The following is a 16,126-nucleotide window of genomic DNA, read 5'->3' on the forward strand; positions in this document are numbered from 1 at the left end:
ACATTTCTCCTTGCCAACGCGCATTTAGTAGGAAGCCTTTCCATTTCTGCCCGCCAAGCTACTATGCTAACCTTTTTTGGAACCCAGTTATTCCATTCGAATGCATCACCGGGGCTGCCACGTCCAGCCGAACATAACAGTTTTTTAATGCCAGCAACAGAAAAAACGCCAGCATCTTCATGCCTCCATTTCCAGTAATCTGCAGCCGCAGACAAGGAAATGTTGCTCAACAGTACCGTTAATTGCTGAAACTGATCCGCAGCATCTGGGCCGAGAACAGGCCGAGACCAGGCCCAGGTCCATACCGGGTTACCGCCTACAGTACCGTTAACCTTTAGCGTTTTGCTTTATTCCCTGTCTTTATTTCTAGTTTTTTGTTGGGCTGTAAATCAATATATAGAAGTTTTGCCAGTTCCAAAAAAATCCGATCACTAACTTCAATTTTTTTCTTTTCTGAATTTTAATATAGTGATGAGAGAATGTTCTTGAAGAGACACGCTTTAATGAGAAGCAATAAAGTATGTCATTCGGAATTAGTCAGAAAAGTAAATATCAAACAATCTTTTACTTCATATATTTTATTTTTTGAACAGCGCATTCCTCCTTGATCTTACTTTTTATTATTTTATTATATTCATACACAAAAACATGAATCTCCTTGATCATATCTTTCGTGTATGATTGCTCCACTGTACAAAACAAAACAATCACGCGTTCACCACTTACCAAAATCTAAGATCCAGGTGACACCATAAAATTGTCCTAATTTATTGTAACATCATAATACTAGCCACGCAATCCCCTTATTTCATGGTCCAGATTACTCGACCCTCAATTCACTTACAACACTCTCTAATGTCAAAATCCACAATTTAGGGCCACCAATCTTTAAATTCCCCAATAAAGTCTCGACCTTTGACTGCAAAACCCCCAATTTTCACTCCAAAAATGGCAGCAGATCTCAAAACCCCTTTAATTTCTTCTTCAAATTCCAATCCCCAACTTGTTATAACCGTTGATGATCATCTGGGTGTTCAAGAATCTTCATATAATAATCAAGAAACGTATACAAACGATGAGTGTTGGAATCTGAACAATTCCCAAGTGGGTTTTGATCAGAACCCTTATGGGTTTATTGGGTCAAATGGGTTTGAAGTTCCTGGGTCGAGTACAGTGGATCCGTTTAGGAATCATACACCCAGAATTGAAGGGGTTTATGAGTGGATTAAGGTGGTTGTTTGTCTGCCTTTAGCGTTGGTTAGGCTTGTGTTGTTTGGATTGTGTTTGTGTATTGGTTATGTCGCTACTAAATCTGCTTTGAATGGATGGAAAGATAAGCAGAATCCAATGCCTAAATGGAGATGTAGGGTTATGTGGATTACTAGATTGTGTACTAGGGGGATTCTGTTTTCATTTGGGTAAGTTTAGCTAACCTTTTTTTTGTAACCTATGTGTTTGTTTTAAGATTGTTTTTAAGAATGTTTTAGATGACATAGCTATTTTTGTTTGAAGGTATCATTGGATAAAGCGAAAGGGGAAACCAGTGCCGAGGGAGATTGCGCCTATACTTGTATCTAATCATGTGTCGTATATTGATCCGATATTCTTTTTTTATGAATTGTTTCCAACAATTGTTGCATCTGAGTCCCATGATTCCATGCCCTTTGTTGGTACTATTATTAGAGCTATGCAGGTTTGTCCATACTTGTGTTTTATATATGGTTGTTTGTACTTTGTACCTTTATTAATTAATATACTGAATGTTTAATGATGCAAACTTGTAATTCTGTTTTCTTATTTTTATAGGTAATATATGTAAATCGGTTTTCACATCAATCTCGGAAGCATGCGGTTAACGAGATAAAGGTAACGTTTGTTATCTTTTCTTGATGCATTTGTCATTTGAATTTTAAACATTGTTAAGACTGGTATCTTGCATAAAGTTTAAACTATTTCCCCATTCACATGTTTTTTTTATGACACACATGGGGCCTTTTAAGATTTAGGGTGTGTTTGGGGCGCGTTTTGATAGTGATTAATTGCGAAAATTATATAAAAAATCAGACATTTAATGTTTTACAAATTCTGACTGTTTAAGAATTTAACTGAGTAAATTACAAAAATCGTCCTTTATGTATGTCACTTATTGCAAACTGTGTCTTTTATCTTCAATAATTACAGAAAACGTACTCGATGTTTGCAAACTCTTGCAAGTTATGTCCTTTAGCCTTAACTCAGTTAATTTTTTGTGGTTAAATCTGACCAAATGGACCCCACATGAGGGTATTTTGGTCATTTTACTCTCATGTGGGGTCCATTTGATCAGATTTAACCACAAAAATATCCTCATGTAGGGTTCATTTGGTCAGATTTAACCACAAAATTAACTGAGTTAGGGCTAAAGGACATAACTTGCAAGAGTTTGCAGACATCGAGTACATTTTCTATAATTATTGAAGACAAAGGGCACAATTTGCAATAAGTGACATACAGGACGATTTTTGTAATTTACTCTTTATGGTCAAAATTTAACATTTTTTGAAAAAGTAGAGACGGTTTGTTCAATGGAATTTAAACCAAAAAGGGGTAAATAAATTATTTTAGTTTACCCTTGAATATTCAGTTATGTTGCAGCAACCTGATTATCCAAAACTGATTATTTAACCAAAATCTGTTTATTTAAATAGTAAAAGCAATTCCTAACTGCAAATCCAATCACCCTTTAAGACAACTAGTTCTAAAACGAAGTATAATCCCCGTGAAATACTTTGGAAAATAGGTTTTTTTTTTTTTTTTTGTGTTCCATATATTATATGCAATTTGATACAGAAATGTGCCTTTAAGGATGTGAATACAGAGAAAGGCCTCCAGCGACAGATTTCCTCGACTACTTTTATTTCCCGAGGGAACTACAACCAACGGAAGGCTGCTTATTAATTTCCAACATGGTGCGTTTATTCCCGGTTATCCTATTCAACCGGTGGTGGTTCGTTATCCACACGTACATTTTGATCAATCCTGGTAAGATCTTTAACCAATACAAAATCTCAAAATCATGTTGACCATTTTTGTTTCGTTTTTTTAATATTACGTTTTATGTTATAGGGGTCATATATCTTTGGGGAGACTCATGTTTAGAATGTTCACACAGTTTCACAATTTCATGGAGGTATGCTTCTTTAGCAGCCTCTTTACGATTTTATTCGGTTGATTACAGAAAAAAGGTCGTAACATTTTATTAGAACTTATCAGATTGAATATCTCCCGGTTGTTTCACCCTCAGAACATCATAAGGAAAGCGCTATTCGTTTCGCTGAGAAAGTGAGTTTATGACTTATTTATATTTTATATTTTGTAGTGTTATATGGTTTTTATAATAAATTTGAGTTGATAGATATTTGCTTAATCGTTAATGTAGACGGGTAGCGCAATGGCTCGTGCTCTTAATGTTGTACAAACATCACATTCGTTTGTCGATTACATGATTCTTTCAAAGGCGGCTGATTCTGGGCAGGTATACCTGCTTTTTGTCATGCATGCAAGAATTTAGAATTTTTTTATATGTTTTTTTTTTTACTATTTGAAGGAAAATCCATCGCTCTTTGTGGTTGAAATGGCGAAGATTCATCAAGTGAGTTTCTATCTTTAGTTTGTTTTGTTATGTTTCATATTTTTTCTTTTCTTTTTGTGGATGGAAAAATAAAGTACTTATTGAAATGTTTATTTTATACTTTAACCGAGATGAAACTTTGTGTTTATTGTGGGCTCAGTTATTTCATTTGAGCTCTTCAGACGCCTTAGACTTCTTGGATAGATTTCTTGCCATGAATCCAGACTCAAGGTATGTTTTTAGTTTCTTTGTTTTTTTTTTTCTTTATGACTTTTTATACAAAGAACAAAATCTATGGTGTTTTATGTTGAAAATTTCTAGAAGAGTAAAATGCCATTTTCGTCCCTGAGGTTTGGCCAGTTTTGCACCTTTCGTCCAAAGGTTTGTTTTTTCGCATCTGGATCCAAAAGGTTTGAAATCTTTGCCATTTTCATCCGACTCGTTAACTCCATCCATTTTTTTCCGTTAATTCAGCCGTCATGGGCATTTTTATTGTATAACAATTTAGTCTTTTGAATACTTGTACTTTATGCTAAATGCTTGTGCATAAAGTGAAAAAGACCAAATTGCCCCTTAAGTTAACAAAAAAAGATGGAAATACCCCTGACTTAACAGAGAAAAATGGATGGCGTTAACGAGCGGATGAAAATGGCAAGATTTCAAACCTTTTGGATCCATATGCGGAAAAACAAACCGTTGGACGAAAGTCGCAAAACTGGCCAAACCACAGGGACGAAAATGGCATTTAACTCCTCTCTTTCCAGAATTACCGATTTGCCCCTTATGATCCATTCTACACGTGACAAGATCTTCCTATCTTATTATTAATTGATGATATTTATATATTTAACAAACGGTTGAACGCCAATGTACATTTATATCTCTATTTTGCAAAAACTCTACTTCCACATTCCTTATAAGAACACAAGTGCGCAAATTCTATCGGTAGATTCTTGACAAAAAATGGGTAATGTCAACAATCGTGTTTCTAACTGCTATTTTATTCGCAGTGGAACCGTTAATTTTCAAGATTTCTCGAGGGTTTTAAGATTAAAGGCTTGCAATCTTTCTCATAAGGTCAGTAATTTCCTTATATGGGCATCGTTACAATCTATAATTACGTAATTGCCATTGTCATCTTTACAAAAATCTTGATCCGATTGTCTTTTGTACAATTGCATGGGCCCCTTATAGATTATTATTTTACTTATATATAACAGATGTTTGAGTTCATTGATGTGAGCAAGAGCGGGAAAGTCACCTTCAAAGAGGTAACCGTGTGCGAGTTAAAAGGGTATTATCGTAATTTGCATCAAAATTATTTATTTCTTCGAGGCTTATAGATTTTGAATCATGCAGTTCTTGGTAGGATCTGCTCATGTACTCAATCAGCCATTGTTCCGGCGAGCTTGTGAAGTAGCATTCTCTGAGAGTGACATTGATGAAGATTGTTACATTTCCATGCAAGAAGTAATCTTTTTCTCTATTTTTTTTTCATGGAATATGCTGAGGTGGCAATTTCAATCCAATTTACTTATAAGTAGATAAGATGAGTTCTAGTTTTGTTTTATATCTAAGTCAAACAGGTGATTTTGTTAAAAGTCAACTGCTTTTTTTGCCCTTTGGTTTGTCCAATTATGCCGTTCTAGGCCAAATTTCAAATTTGTATCCCTTGACATTCTTGAAATATGCTTCCGTCCAAAAAACTAACGTTTGTTTAATGAAGGGTAAAACCGTAATTTTCCATTTTTCTTTTATTTCCCCCCTTTTTAAACCTTATTAATGGTACCTGTTCAGCAGTGTGGACCGCTGAACGACAGGTTTTAATAGACGTTAAGTTTTTTGACGGAATTGGCATGTTTAAAAAATGTTGGGGACGAAAATGGTACAAATTTGGCAGTTAACCCTTTTGTTAATTATATTTGATCATCATTATAAAATCATATTCGAAAAACAAATCATTTATAAAAAGAATTTCCCGTTTTGACCTTTTACCCAAATTAGCCATCTTTAATGTTTAATTTAATGAGTAACTATTTTCTTGAATTCGTCACAGCTTGGTGCTTCGTTGATGCCGGCTATGGGAAGCTTGAGCGATGATGAGGTGAGTCGTCAATACGATCTATTCAAATACCTAAATTACCCCTGAAACGATAACGAGGTGAGTGACAAGATGATATTGCAGGTACATGGACTGTTCACTCTATTTGATGGAGACGGGGATGGTTGGATCAGCAAGGGCGATTTCGTAAATTGCTTAAGAAGGAATCCGTTGCTCGTAGCACTATTTTCTTCCCATTTCTTGCATAATGACTCGGATCCGAATGCATCAGGGGGTTTGTTAGAGGATATGGTGTGATGTATTTTGATCAAAGGTTTAGTGGTATATGTGCATTGTGTAATTTTGTTGGTTTTGTGGGGCTGAATTTATGCTATAGTTACTCCTGAACTAATGGTATAATTTGGGTTTACCTATGTCAATGTGACCAACTTTAGATATAGATTTAAATGAGTTTTAGTAAATTATATTTTTTGTTCCCTCACTGCAGCCACCTTGAAGCCTTCTTCTTGTTGATTCTTCCATGTCCATCGATCCTCTCCCGCTTTGCATATGTAATCCGTCAATTCGTTAGTTAAATCTGAGAATCGGGCCCACTCAAAGTACTATTGGGCCCGCGTCTCCATTCCCAAGACCAATGTTTCACCCGCTTCATATTTGCTCCTAACGGCATCCCTAAGAACGTAAAAGGAAGGGTTCGCACCTTACAGTTGATACTAGTTGCCATGTCTTCCACTATGTCCACCCGACCCCAATACCAAAGAGATTCGATTTTGGTAAGTTAACCTTCAGTCCCGAGCAAAGATAAAAGCATCTAAGGATTCGATTCAGGTTCATTATGTTTCGTTTTGACCACTCTCCCAAAAAAAAACCACATCATCCGCATAACACAAGTGTAACTTCACGCCAGTAAATGTACCATTATTCATAGCTTTTTGCAATATCACATCTAGAGCCTCCATAGCTAGAATGAATAAAAATGGGGATACGGATCCCCTTGACGTAGGCCTCTTATTGAACTTCTTTCGTAGGAGACCCATTTACTAACACAGATGCCCTACTAGACTTTAAACACGCCCCTATCCATTTTCTCCAAAGGAGTGGAATATCCATTGCCTTCAAATTTGATAACAAAAACTTCCAGTTTACCGAATCAAATGCTTTTTCAAAATCCACTTTGAAAATGAACATCTCTTTCTTATTTGCTTTTGCCCACCAAATCATTTCACTCGCAATTAAAGGTCCATCCAAGATAGACCTACCTTCATTGAAAGCCTGTTGAACTGGTGCCACAATACTAGGGATCACACATTTAATACGATCCGCTAGGATTTTAGCAATTACCTTATAAAACACTCCAATAAGAGAAATTGGCCGAAAGTCGTTCACCTTCCTTGGATCACGTATCTTACGGATCAAAGCTATGAAAGAAGAATTGCACCCTCCCCCAATTGACGGTTTGGAATGGAACTGGTTTATCATTGCCAAAAAATATGGTTCAAGCTTTCCCCAAAACTTTCTAATAAACTTAAACGAGAACCCATCCGGCCCTGGCGCCCGATCACCTCCACAATCCCACACTGCCCCTTTGACTTCCTATTTAGAAAAACGTTCAACCAACTTATTCGATTGGATACTATCCAACCGCTTAAATCCCGTACCTACAATTGTTGGTCTTTTAGCCATCGGTTCAGAGAACCGATATCTTTCTCAAAGTTTCTAAAATCTTACGTGTTTATTCACGGGCCTTCTTAGAGTGGTTTGGGATCACGAATTCACGTTCCATCCCCACCTTATCACATCCATGTTTTTTCCTATCCACTAAAACAACATTTGCCAACAAACTTTCAATCATATGTTTCCATAACCATAGATTAAACTAACTAGGGTTGTGCAAGTCGCTCGTCGCTCGCTCAGTTTGGTTTGGTTTGCAAACGAGCCAAGCACTAGCAAAGGTCCGCTCGGCACAATAAATTTTTATTAATTTATTATATATATAATTGTATATGCACACACTAATTACATGTATATTCACATTTTATACACACCGTTGCTATATTAGATTTGGCCTGTATGCAAATATACAATTATATTTATAGATACTAGGCTAATCAAAGCAATAGAAAATTTAACACTAAATTTAAAACTAAAACTCTAAGTCGTGAAGCGACAGTATTTGATTTCTTTCTCTCATCAGTCGTCTGTCATCAATCGTCTCTCGCTCTCGTCATACGCCACAATGCGACAATTGTTTTTTGTTGTATATTTATCGCCTCAACTAGAGCGTCATCCTCAGACAATTCGACCTCAGTCTTAGTGTCATCTTCGGACAGTTGGACCTTAGTCGTGACCCGATAGCGGAGACATCGAAGGAAACATTCTAAATCTATGGTTGTCCAAATCCCTCGTCGCTCTCTCGAAAAATTGTACGCTCGAATATGCTCGTTCGGATTTCGCTCGGTTGTAAACAAGCCACGCACGTGCAAAGGTCCGCTCGGTCCGGCTCGGCTCGTGAGCAATCCTAAAACTAATGCATATTTATTAAGGGTGTCGTTTTGATAATTTTGATGTTTTTGTTTTTAGTTTGATTTTTTTTTTTTGAACGGCAAATTTCTTTTATTCCCTGTTATCTGTGGGACTTGAATTCAAAACCTCTTCCTCTCTCAAAGTGTTTAAAGACTTTGTATTTGCCAATGGACCACCACACCATTGGTTACATGGTAAACAAAAAACTTAAAAAAATAAAGCTAAAAAAGATGTTTCGGCATTTAAAATTTTGAGCTAAGCCATGTCTAAAAGATTTCTTCTGTCGGCGGCCCGGCCCGGCCCTGTTCATAGTAATTTTGATCTTCGAGCAATTATCACAGAATCTAGTTTTTTTATCTTTTAGTTTTGATTTGTATATTGCTCAAAAAATAAAAGTTTTGATACACAATTTAAAATTTGAAGTCGGATTTCTTTGCAAAAAAAAGTTCTTTATCAGGTAAGGATAAGCAAATGCTAAAATTAAATTGGTATGGTTGATACACCAAGCTCAATATAAATTGTAATACATTATGTACTTAAGACTAAGGGGAGTGGAGCATCCTTTTGATGGGGCGTCTTGCGACACGTGGCGCCACGTTATATTAGAGGATTTTGACCAAAAAGGGGGGAGTGGGGTAACCTTACTGGGTGGGGCGTCTTGCGACACGTGGATTGATTTATTTTGTCTTTTTTATGTAAAAGATATAAAAAAAGTCCTATTTTTTATAAAAGTATTGATCAAAGTAAATAAAAACTAATACTTCAATAAAAAAAATTACTTCAATAAAATAAAAAATACATCAACTAAAAAAAAAAAAATACATCAACAAAAATAAGAAAATACAATCAACAAAGGTTATATTTTTCTCGAATTTCTTGCTTCATTTGTTCGGCTAAAGCGAGCTCGGCTCCAGTAAGGTTTGTCGTGTCGGATGTTAATATTTGCAAATCAATTGCTTTTTGACGACTTTCTTTCAGCTTTAGCTTTCGGTCCCCGTGTTCTTTTTTTAAGTTGATCCGTTGTTGGCTCGTTTGCAACAAGCCGTCTAACTTATTGGTCACTTTTTCGAACGTTTCGGTGTAGTCGATTCGTACACCGCTAGAAGACGGTTGGGCGGCTTTTTTGGCCCTATCTCGGCCAACCGGCCGTTGTGGTGGTTGAAACGCATCGGCCTCTTCATGTGGCTCTTCCAAATCTTCCTCAGTGTCGTTGAGATTTATTTGGTACCGAGCGTCCGAACCGGTACTTTGATGGTCGTTTGAGGATGAGGTTTTTGACCGCTTAGCCGACGGTTGGCCACGAGTTTTAAATGGATCGAAGACGATGACTATGTGAAATTTCGAACTCGTTCTTAAAAATTGCCAAATAGCAAGATAAGGAAACGCCTTCTTGTGTTCGGCTCGGAATTCATTTTGGGCGTTTGCTTGGAGCATCGCATCGTCGGAACCACTTTGGCGCACACTCGAGTTACTTAGGCGAGTGTATATTTGGTTGAAACTTTGAATCAAAGGACGCATTTTACGCCACTTCGCGCCAATACCATCGGGATCACGGTATCCATCTTCTTGATCTTCCAACTTGAGGAAAACGTTGTAAATACGAGACCAATATGTTTTTTCCTTTTGATAGTTACCTATAAAAAACAAAACAATAGTTATCTATAGAAAACTTTGTACATACGAGACCAATAAGTTATAAGACAACTTACTACATCTCGGGTCTTCGGTTATTTCTAGCCAAGCCTTGGACAAGCTCATTTCCTCGTTGGAAGTCCATGGTATCGGTTTGGTTTTCAAGCGTTCTTCACCCGGTGTTTTCCTCTTGTGTGAACGTTTCTTTTTTTGAGGGTCAACATCATTTTGACCGACATGGAACTGGGTCTCCGGAACTTCTTCGTCATCTAAATCCACCACTAGATGGAATACAAACAAAGTTAAAAAAAAAACATATTCTTTACAAAAAAATATCTAAAAAATTTATACCATTTTGTTGTCTCGATCCTCCAACGTTTTGAAAACCACCGGGTTGTTGTGTGTTCCAAGTGGTGAACCCCATATTTTGCGGTATCGTCGTATTGTTGTAGTGTACTTGCGGTGTAGGGCTAGCAACGTGCATATTATTGAAATAAGCATAAAAAGCGGGGTTATTTAAAATGTTTGGGTCCGCCATATCGGGTTGTGGATTGGAAGATTGTTTTTGGTTGAAAGGAGGGATGTTGTGGGGATACATTTTGATGAGTTGATAGAAGATTGGTACAAATTTTGATGAGTTGAGAGAAGATTGTGGTAAAAATGTGTTTGATATGTGGTATTATTTATAAAGGTGGGATGTATTTAAAAAAAAACTTGGGCCAAACTATCCGTTGCCAACGGATATATGCATGGGAAATGAAAAAGTTGGGGCGATCTGCTGGAGACGGGCTGGAGGGGGACGCCACCCAAGACGCCAAGGGGGCCGGTGTTCCAGGCGACTCGGGTGGGGGAGTCGCCCCACTCCCTTCAGTCTAAGTGATCTATACATATAATAAAGTAAATCATATTGGGGACACATGGCACTCTATAAGGTGATCTCAATATTTTTTTCCCGCCTAAATAAATAGATATTGATAATATTTGTTAATAAGATTTAAATAAAAAATATATTATTTTAGTCCCTAAATTTTATCTTTTTATCTTTTACCCCAAACAACTAGATTGATCACATAAAACAAACTTATAATAATAAAACAGTTTAATATACTTTTTGTAATTTTTATTATTTTAATCAATTTATTCTATTAATCGCATAAAACAAACTATAATAATAAAACAGTTTAATATACTTTTTTTGTAATTGGGTATTTTTTTCATAAGATTCAAATAAAGAATAACATATATAAAATTACATTTATTCAACCCGTGTAATACACGAGGCTTTTTAAAAATTAATACACAAGGGATTTTTAATGATATACAAAATTACATTTATTCAACTTGTATAATACATAGGATTTTTAAAGATATAACTTTTTATTATTTGGTATATAAAATTACATTTATTCAACCCGTACACTACACAAGGTTATATAATAAAAGAAATAAAATGGGGACATTTTCCATTGGATTGAGATGCATGTATTGATACCAACACTTTTCTTTTCAATTAACGCACACAAAGTAGTAAAAGTGAGTAAAAAGAATCAAAACAGTTGCATGTTTCTTTAGGGAATATTGGATTTCAATAATAACAACTATTCGTCGTTGACCGCCAATAGTCCCAACTTAATAAGTAACCACACTGGCACTCCCAACTATTAACATATTGAACTCCAATGGACCCTAACTAACAGAACCCAAACGTCGTTAGTCTCCGATCGCCGAAAAAACGTTTTTGGTCGGAAAACTCATTTTTTTTTTGTCTCAAACCTCTTTGTAACCGTATTACTTATTCTAGGAACCTTTTTCTACTAAAAGGGCCAATTATTAAGGTCGTCGTAAATTCTTTCATCGCTAGAAAACTGCTTTTTGTCCGAAAAACTCAAGTTTTTGGCCGGAAAACTCAACATTTTCGTCCCAAACCCTTTTATAACCTTATATCGGACCTTTCAGAACCTTTTTCTGGCTAAAAACGTTTTTCCGGCGATCGAAGACTAACAACGTTACGGTTCTGTAAGTCAGGTTCTCTATTGGAAGCCAATATGTTAATAGTTGGGACGACCAGTGGTCATTTTTGAAATTGGAACTGTTAGCGGCCAACGGCGAATAGTTGGGATTATTAAAATCCAATATTCCTTTCTTTAATTCAACTTTTCCTAAGTTTTGTTGGTGTGAATTTTAATGACTTTGTTTTTTTATTTTATAATTTTAGGATGTTTATCCCATGAAATTCATTGTTATTAGAGATTTGTCTCGAAATTCAATGTTATTAATGACAATCTATGAATTTATCATGTATGTTCAATCAAAACTATCAAGAGTAGATTAAAAATAATAAGTATTTACAAATAATAAATTATATCATTTTCACTAATCAGCCCGTGTAACACACGGGGCATAACCTAGTATGCATATATAATAAAACAACAAACAACGTTGAATCCATTAATTGTTAGTATATTCAAATAAGAGTAAATTACAAGTTTTGTCCTTTATGTATGTCCCAAATTGCAGGCGCTGTCCATTGTCTTTAAAATTGATGAGTTTTGTCCTTAATGTTTGCAAATCTTGCACGTTATGTCCTTTAGGGCAAACCCAGTTAATTTTTTTTTGTTAAATCTGGTCACCCAGGGGTATTTTAGTCTTTTTACACTGTTTACTTAGTATTATTAAAAAATAAAACAAAATAATTTTAGTTTTATTATTATTATTATTATTATTATTATTATAAGTGTAAATATACCGTATCTTTCTCCACCACCCTTCACCGCCACCTGCCGCCACCACCACCACCATCCCGCATAACCCACCTCCACCGCTTCAATAGTGCAACCCCACCATTACCACAGCTTTACCTACACCAAAATCACCCACACAACCCACTCACCACCATCGATTCTCTCTCTCTCTCCTTCACCCACTACCGTCTCCACCATCTCCACCATCAGTTGTACCAGAATAAGCTAAGGCCAATACTTTTCCTCACTAACCGATATGTACTAGTTCCATAAGGTAAACTAAAACGCCCCTGAAATAATCAACAACAAACATTGACCAATGGCAATAAACATAATAACTGTTATCAATCGAGTAAGAAAGCAAGCTCAGCAACAATAAATCAGCCGATTCAAGTTTAAATTCATTATATTACATAGCAAATCGGATGAACTAGAATTAATTATCTAAAAACTCGAAGTTGTGTAAACCTAGATCTGATTGTTTGAAGTAGAATCTGTGCTTGTGGGTTAGGTACAGGGTATCTTTCGCCACCGATTCGTCTAACACCCACCACCGATTCGCCGGAATCTCTGGAGGAGCTAATCGCCGGGATGGTGGTGGCGGCAGGTGAGAGAGAGAGGGGGAGAGAAGAGTCCAGTCAGACCATCGTCAGAACACCACAGCACCATCACCACCGCAGTAGAAGACGGAGGACCTTCAGTATGTGATGTCGCCGGAGAAGACGGAGCGATTTACCCTGTGCACCTAACCCACCACCACCGCCGTGCCTTCACCACCGCCGTACCCACCACCACCGCCGTGCCTTCACCACCGCCGTGCCTTCACCATCTCAACCACCTGCATCTGCATCTGTTTGAGACTTGAGAGAGAGAGAGAGAGGAGATAAAAGTTATTTAATAATGTTTTGTTTATATATATATATATATATATATTGTTTTGTTTTCAAGTTGTACAAAATGACCCTTTAATAAAAGTTATTTACAAACTAGTCCCTGGAAAGCTCAAATGACAAGAATGCCTCATGTGCCATGCACATGATCAGTTTTAACCAAAAAATCTAACTGAGTTTGCTCTAAAGGACATAACGTGCAAGATTTGCAAACATTAAGGACAAAACTCATCAATTTTAAAGACAAAGGACAGCACCTGCAATTTGGGACATACATAAAGGACAAAACTTGTAATTTACTCTTCAAATAATTGCCTACATACATTGAAACATTATACAAAACATTATTAGATATTTTCACGTGATTAATAACCAAATATTGTATTTGTAGCTATGTGTTTCATATCCTGATATGTCAGTGATATATCGGTTATCGGCTCCTACCGAGATAACGGTGCAAAATATCGGTTAGAATATTGGTACCGATATATATCAGCGATATTAACTGATATTTGATCGATATTTGACCAATATATCACTGATTTTCCGATATCAGTACCTTTCTTCTTATTTCTAACATTCGTCTTTCTTCTTATTGCTGTTATTAGTATTTTAAGTCTTAATTGTTAGTTGTTATTGTTAAATGTTAGTATTTTAAGTCTTAGTGAGTTCCTACTTGCTTACAATTGTTAGTGTTTTGCAAGTTGTAAAAGGTTAATTTGTTAATGGTAGGAAAGTATACTGAATTGTTAGTGTTAAATTGCTATATACATATAAAATTAAGCATGATATTAAAATTACCGATATCCCACCACAATAACCGCTATCTCAAATATCGGTCCTTGACTGATATCCGATATTTTACTGCATTAACTACTTAGATTTGTAGTAAATATTACAACCAAGTAAACAACAAATGAAAACCCACACATCTCACTAACCTTATTATCATTTTAGATAGAATCAATGGGAAGCATGAAAGACATTATCATTTTAGATAGGATCAATGGGAAGCATGAAAGATTCAACTCAACCATTGAACGAAACGAACAACATATAGAATCCTACGGTCTGCCCATGGAACGAACATGGTTCCGTGCGGTTTAAACACCAAGGAAGTTATAGTAGACCAACTTTATCGACTCAATGAGCCGTTCAAACAGATATATAGTTTGTTCTGAAACAAAATATGTAATCAATGATATATTAAACATAATTAGATAATTTAATATAAAACCATGTTTAAAATTTATTTGCTTGAATATTCAAATTATTTGTTTAGATTAATTTCAATAAAAAATGTAGATTTTTATAAATTTATAGTATACCATTAATTAATAAAATCTCACACACCCTTGGTTTTGGGCCATCTCAAGCCCAACATACTTAGATTCTGGTTCTTTGCCATATACTATCATAGCACTTCGAATTGGGCTAAACAACAAATAATCACCACCTCATTAAAAAAAAATAAATGGACATCGATATTGTTTATATTTTTAATTACTTAAAAATGTCAAAATATAAAATTAAGGGCTATATACAACACCTCATACTTACTTTCTATTAAGGGTCATTTATTAAAATTAAAAAAGTGAAAGATCTTACCTTTTCTCCAAATCAAGAATGGGCTTTTTCTAGCAAACTAAATATAAAATATGAGAGAAACATGATAAAAAAACTATTGGAGGATTTTTTTGGAATCGAATATCTAGAAAAATTGGGGGGATAAAATAAAATTTATTTAAAAAAACAAGAATTTGAATTCAAATTTTCCACTCTATTCAAGGATCCAAGGACCACATCTTAATCAAATTTAAAGGATCAAATTCAAGGACCACATCTTAATCAAATTTAAAGGATCAAAACCTTAATTATTTATGGAATAATTGTATTGCACGCCTAATGGTCCCCCTTAAAATCCAAGTTTTGATATCAACACAAGATCTATGAGTTATATTGAAAAAACAAGTTAGGTAACCCTTTAATCTTTATGTATATAGTAATAATATCTTATCTGTTATTACAGCTGGAATAAATGTATTTTATATAAAAAGGGTAAAATCTTTCGCAACTTGCAACTTTACACGTTTTTATATGAATATATATATTTTTAGTTATGCAATATACGTTCACAAATCCGATTCTTATTCAAAATTATTAATCTTATAAGTTAATGTTGTCACGTTGTAAAATTGTCAAAAGTATATGAAAATCTCTTTATAATACTCAAGTTATGAGTCATAACTTGTTATCACACACTGTCTTTGGTATCTCATTAAACCTTTTTTTGTGATATAATAGCTACATTGAATATTTGAATTCCCCAACTTTATATATGGCAAGTTTTGTGTTTTCTTGATAGATGATAATGTTTATTTAGAACGGCTCATAAGCCTACTCTACTTCTATTTACCACCTATGTCTGCGCATTGTAGGTTTTGAACTATCTACCTCTTAGATAGAGGGGAGACCCCTTACCACTAGAATGTCCGCCGGGGATTGATATAGTTGTAACTTATAACTCTTAACTTTAAACTCCGGATGACGAGAAACGGTTTGAATGATCATCAAGACAATCTCTTATACTTTATGAGGGTGAAGGGGGTGCTCACCTAATAGGTGAGTCCCCTCTCTTACGTCAAACCAATCCCCGTGTGCCACGTCA

At 35.5% G+C, this 16,126-nt stretch overlaps 2 protein-coding genes and 1 long non-coding RNA gene across 3 annotated transcripts; 1 reads left to right on the plus strand and 2 right to left on the minus strand.

Moving 5' to 3' along the window:
* The first annotated feature begins 660 nt into the window (after positions 1-660).
* Positions 661-6,148, plus strand: LOC110917362 (lysophospholipid acyltransferase LPEAT2). Its single transcript, XM_022161928.2, has 14 exons — positions 661-1,418; positions 1,513-1,693; positions 1,807-1,866; positions 2,858-3,021; positions 3,106-3,169; positions 3,253-3,321; positions 3,419-3,514; positions 3,587-3,631; positions 3,771-3,841; positions 4,621-4,687; positions 4,831-4,881; positions 4,970-5,080; positions 5,667-5,714; positions 5,796-6,148. Exons 1-14 carry the CDS (start codon positions 949-951, stop codon positions 5,967-5,969), a joined length of 1,671 nt encoding a protein of 556 aa, XP_022017620.1. The 5' UTR covers positions 661-948; the 3' UTR covers positions 5,970-6,148.
* On the minus strand, positions 1,990-2,638 carry LOC118487967. Its single transcript, XR_004883029.1, has 2 exons — positions 2,513-2,638; positions 1,990-2,105 (listed from the first exon to the last, which is right to left on the minus strand). It is a non-coding gene; the product is annotated as an uncharacterized LOC118487967 (long non-coding RNA).
* Positions 6,149-9,041: 2,893 nt separating the features above from the next.
* Positions 9,042-10,365, minus strand: LOC110920037. Its single transcript, XM_022164276.1, has 3 exons — positions 10,179-10,365; positions 9,905-10,108; positions 9,042-9,829 (listed from the first exon to the last, which is right to left on the minus strand). Exons 1-3 carry the CDS (start codon positions 10,363-10,365, stop codon positions 9,042-9,044), a joined length of 1,179 nt encoding a protein of 392 aa, XP_022019968.1.
* Between the last annotated feature and the right edge of the window lie 5,761 nt (positions 10,366-16,126).

This window comes from Helianthus annuus, chromosome 16 (genome assembly GCF_002127325.2).
Source record: "Helianthus annuus cultivar XRQ/B chromosome 16, HanXRQr2.0-SUNRISE, whole genome shotgun sequence".
In the NCBI taxonomy this organism is placed as follows: Eukaryota; Viridiplantae; Streptophyta; class Magnoliopsida; order Asterales; family Asteraceae; genus Helianthus; species Helianthus annuus.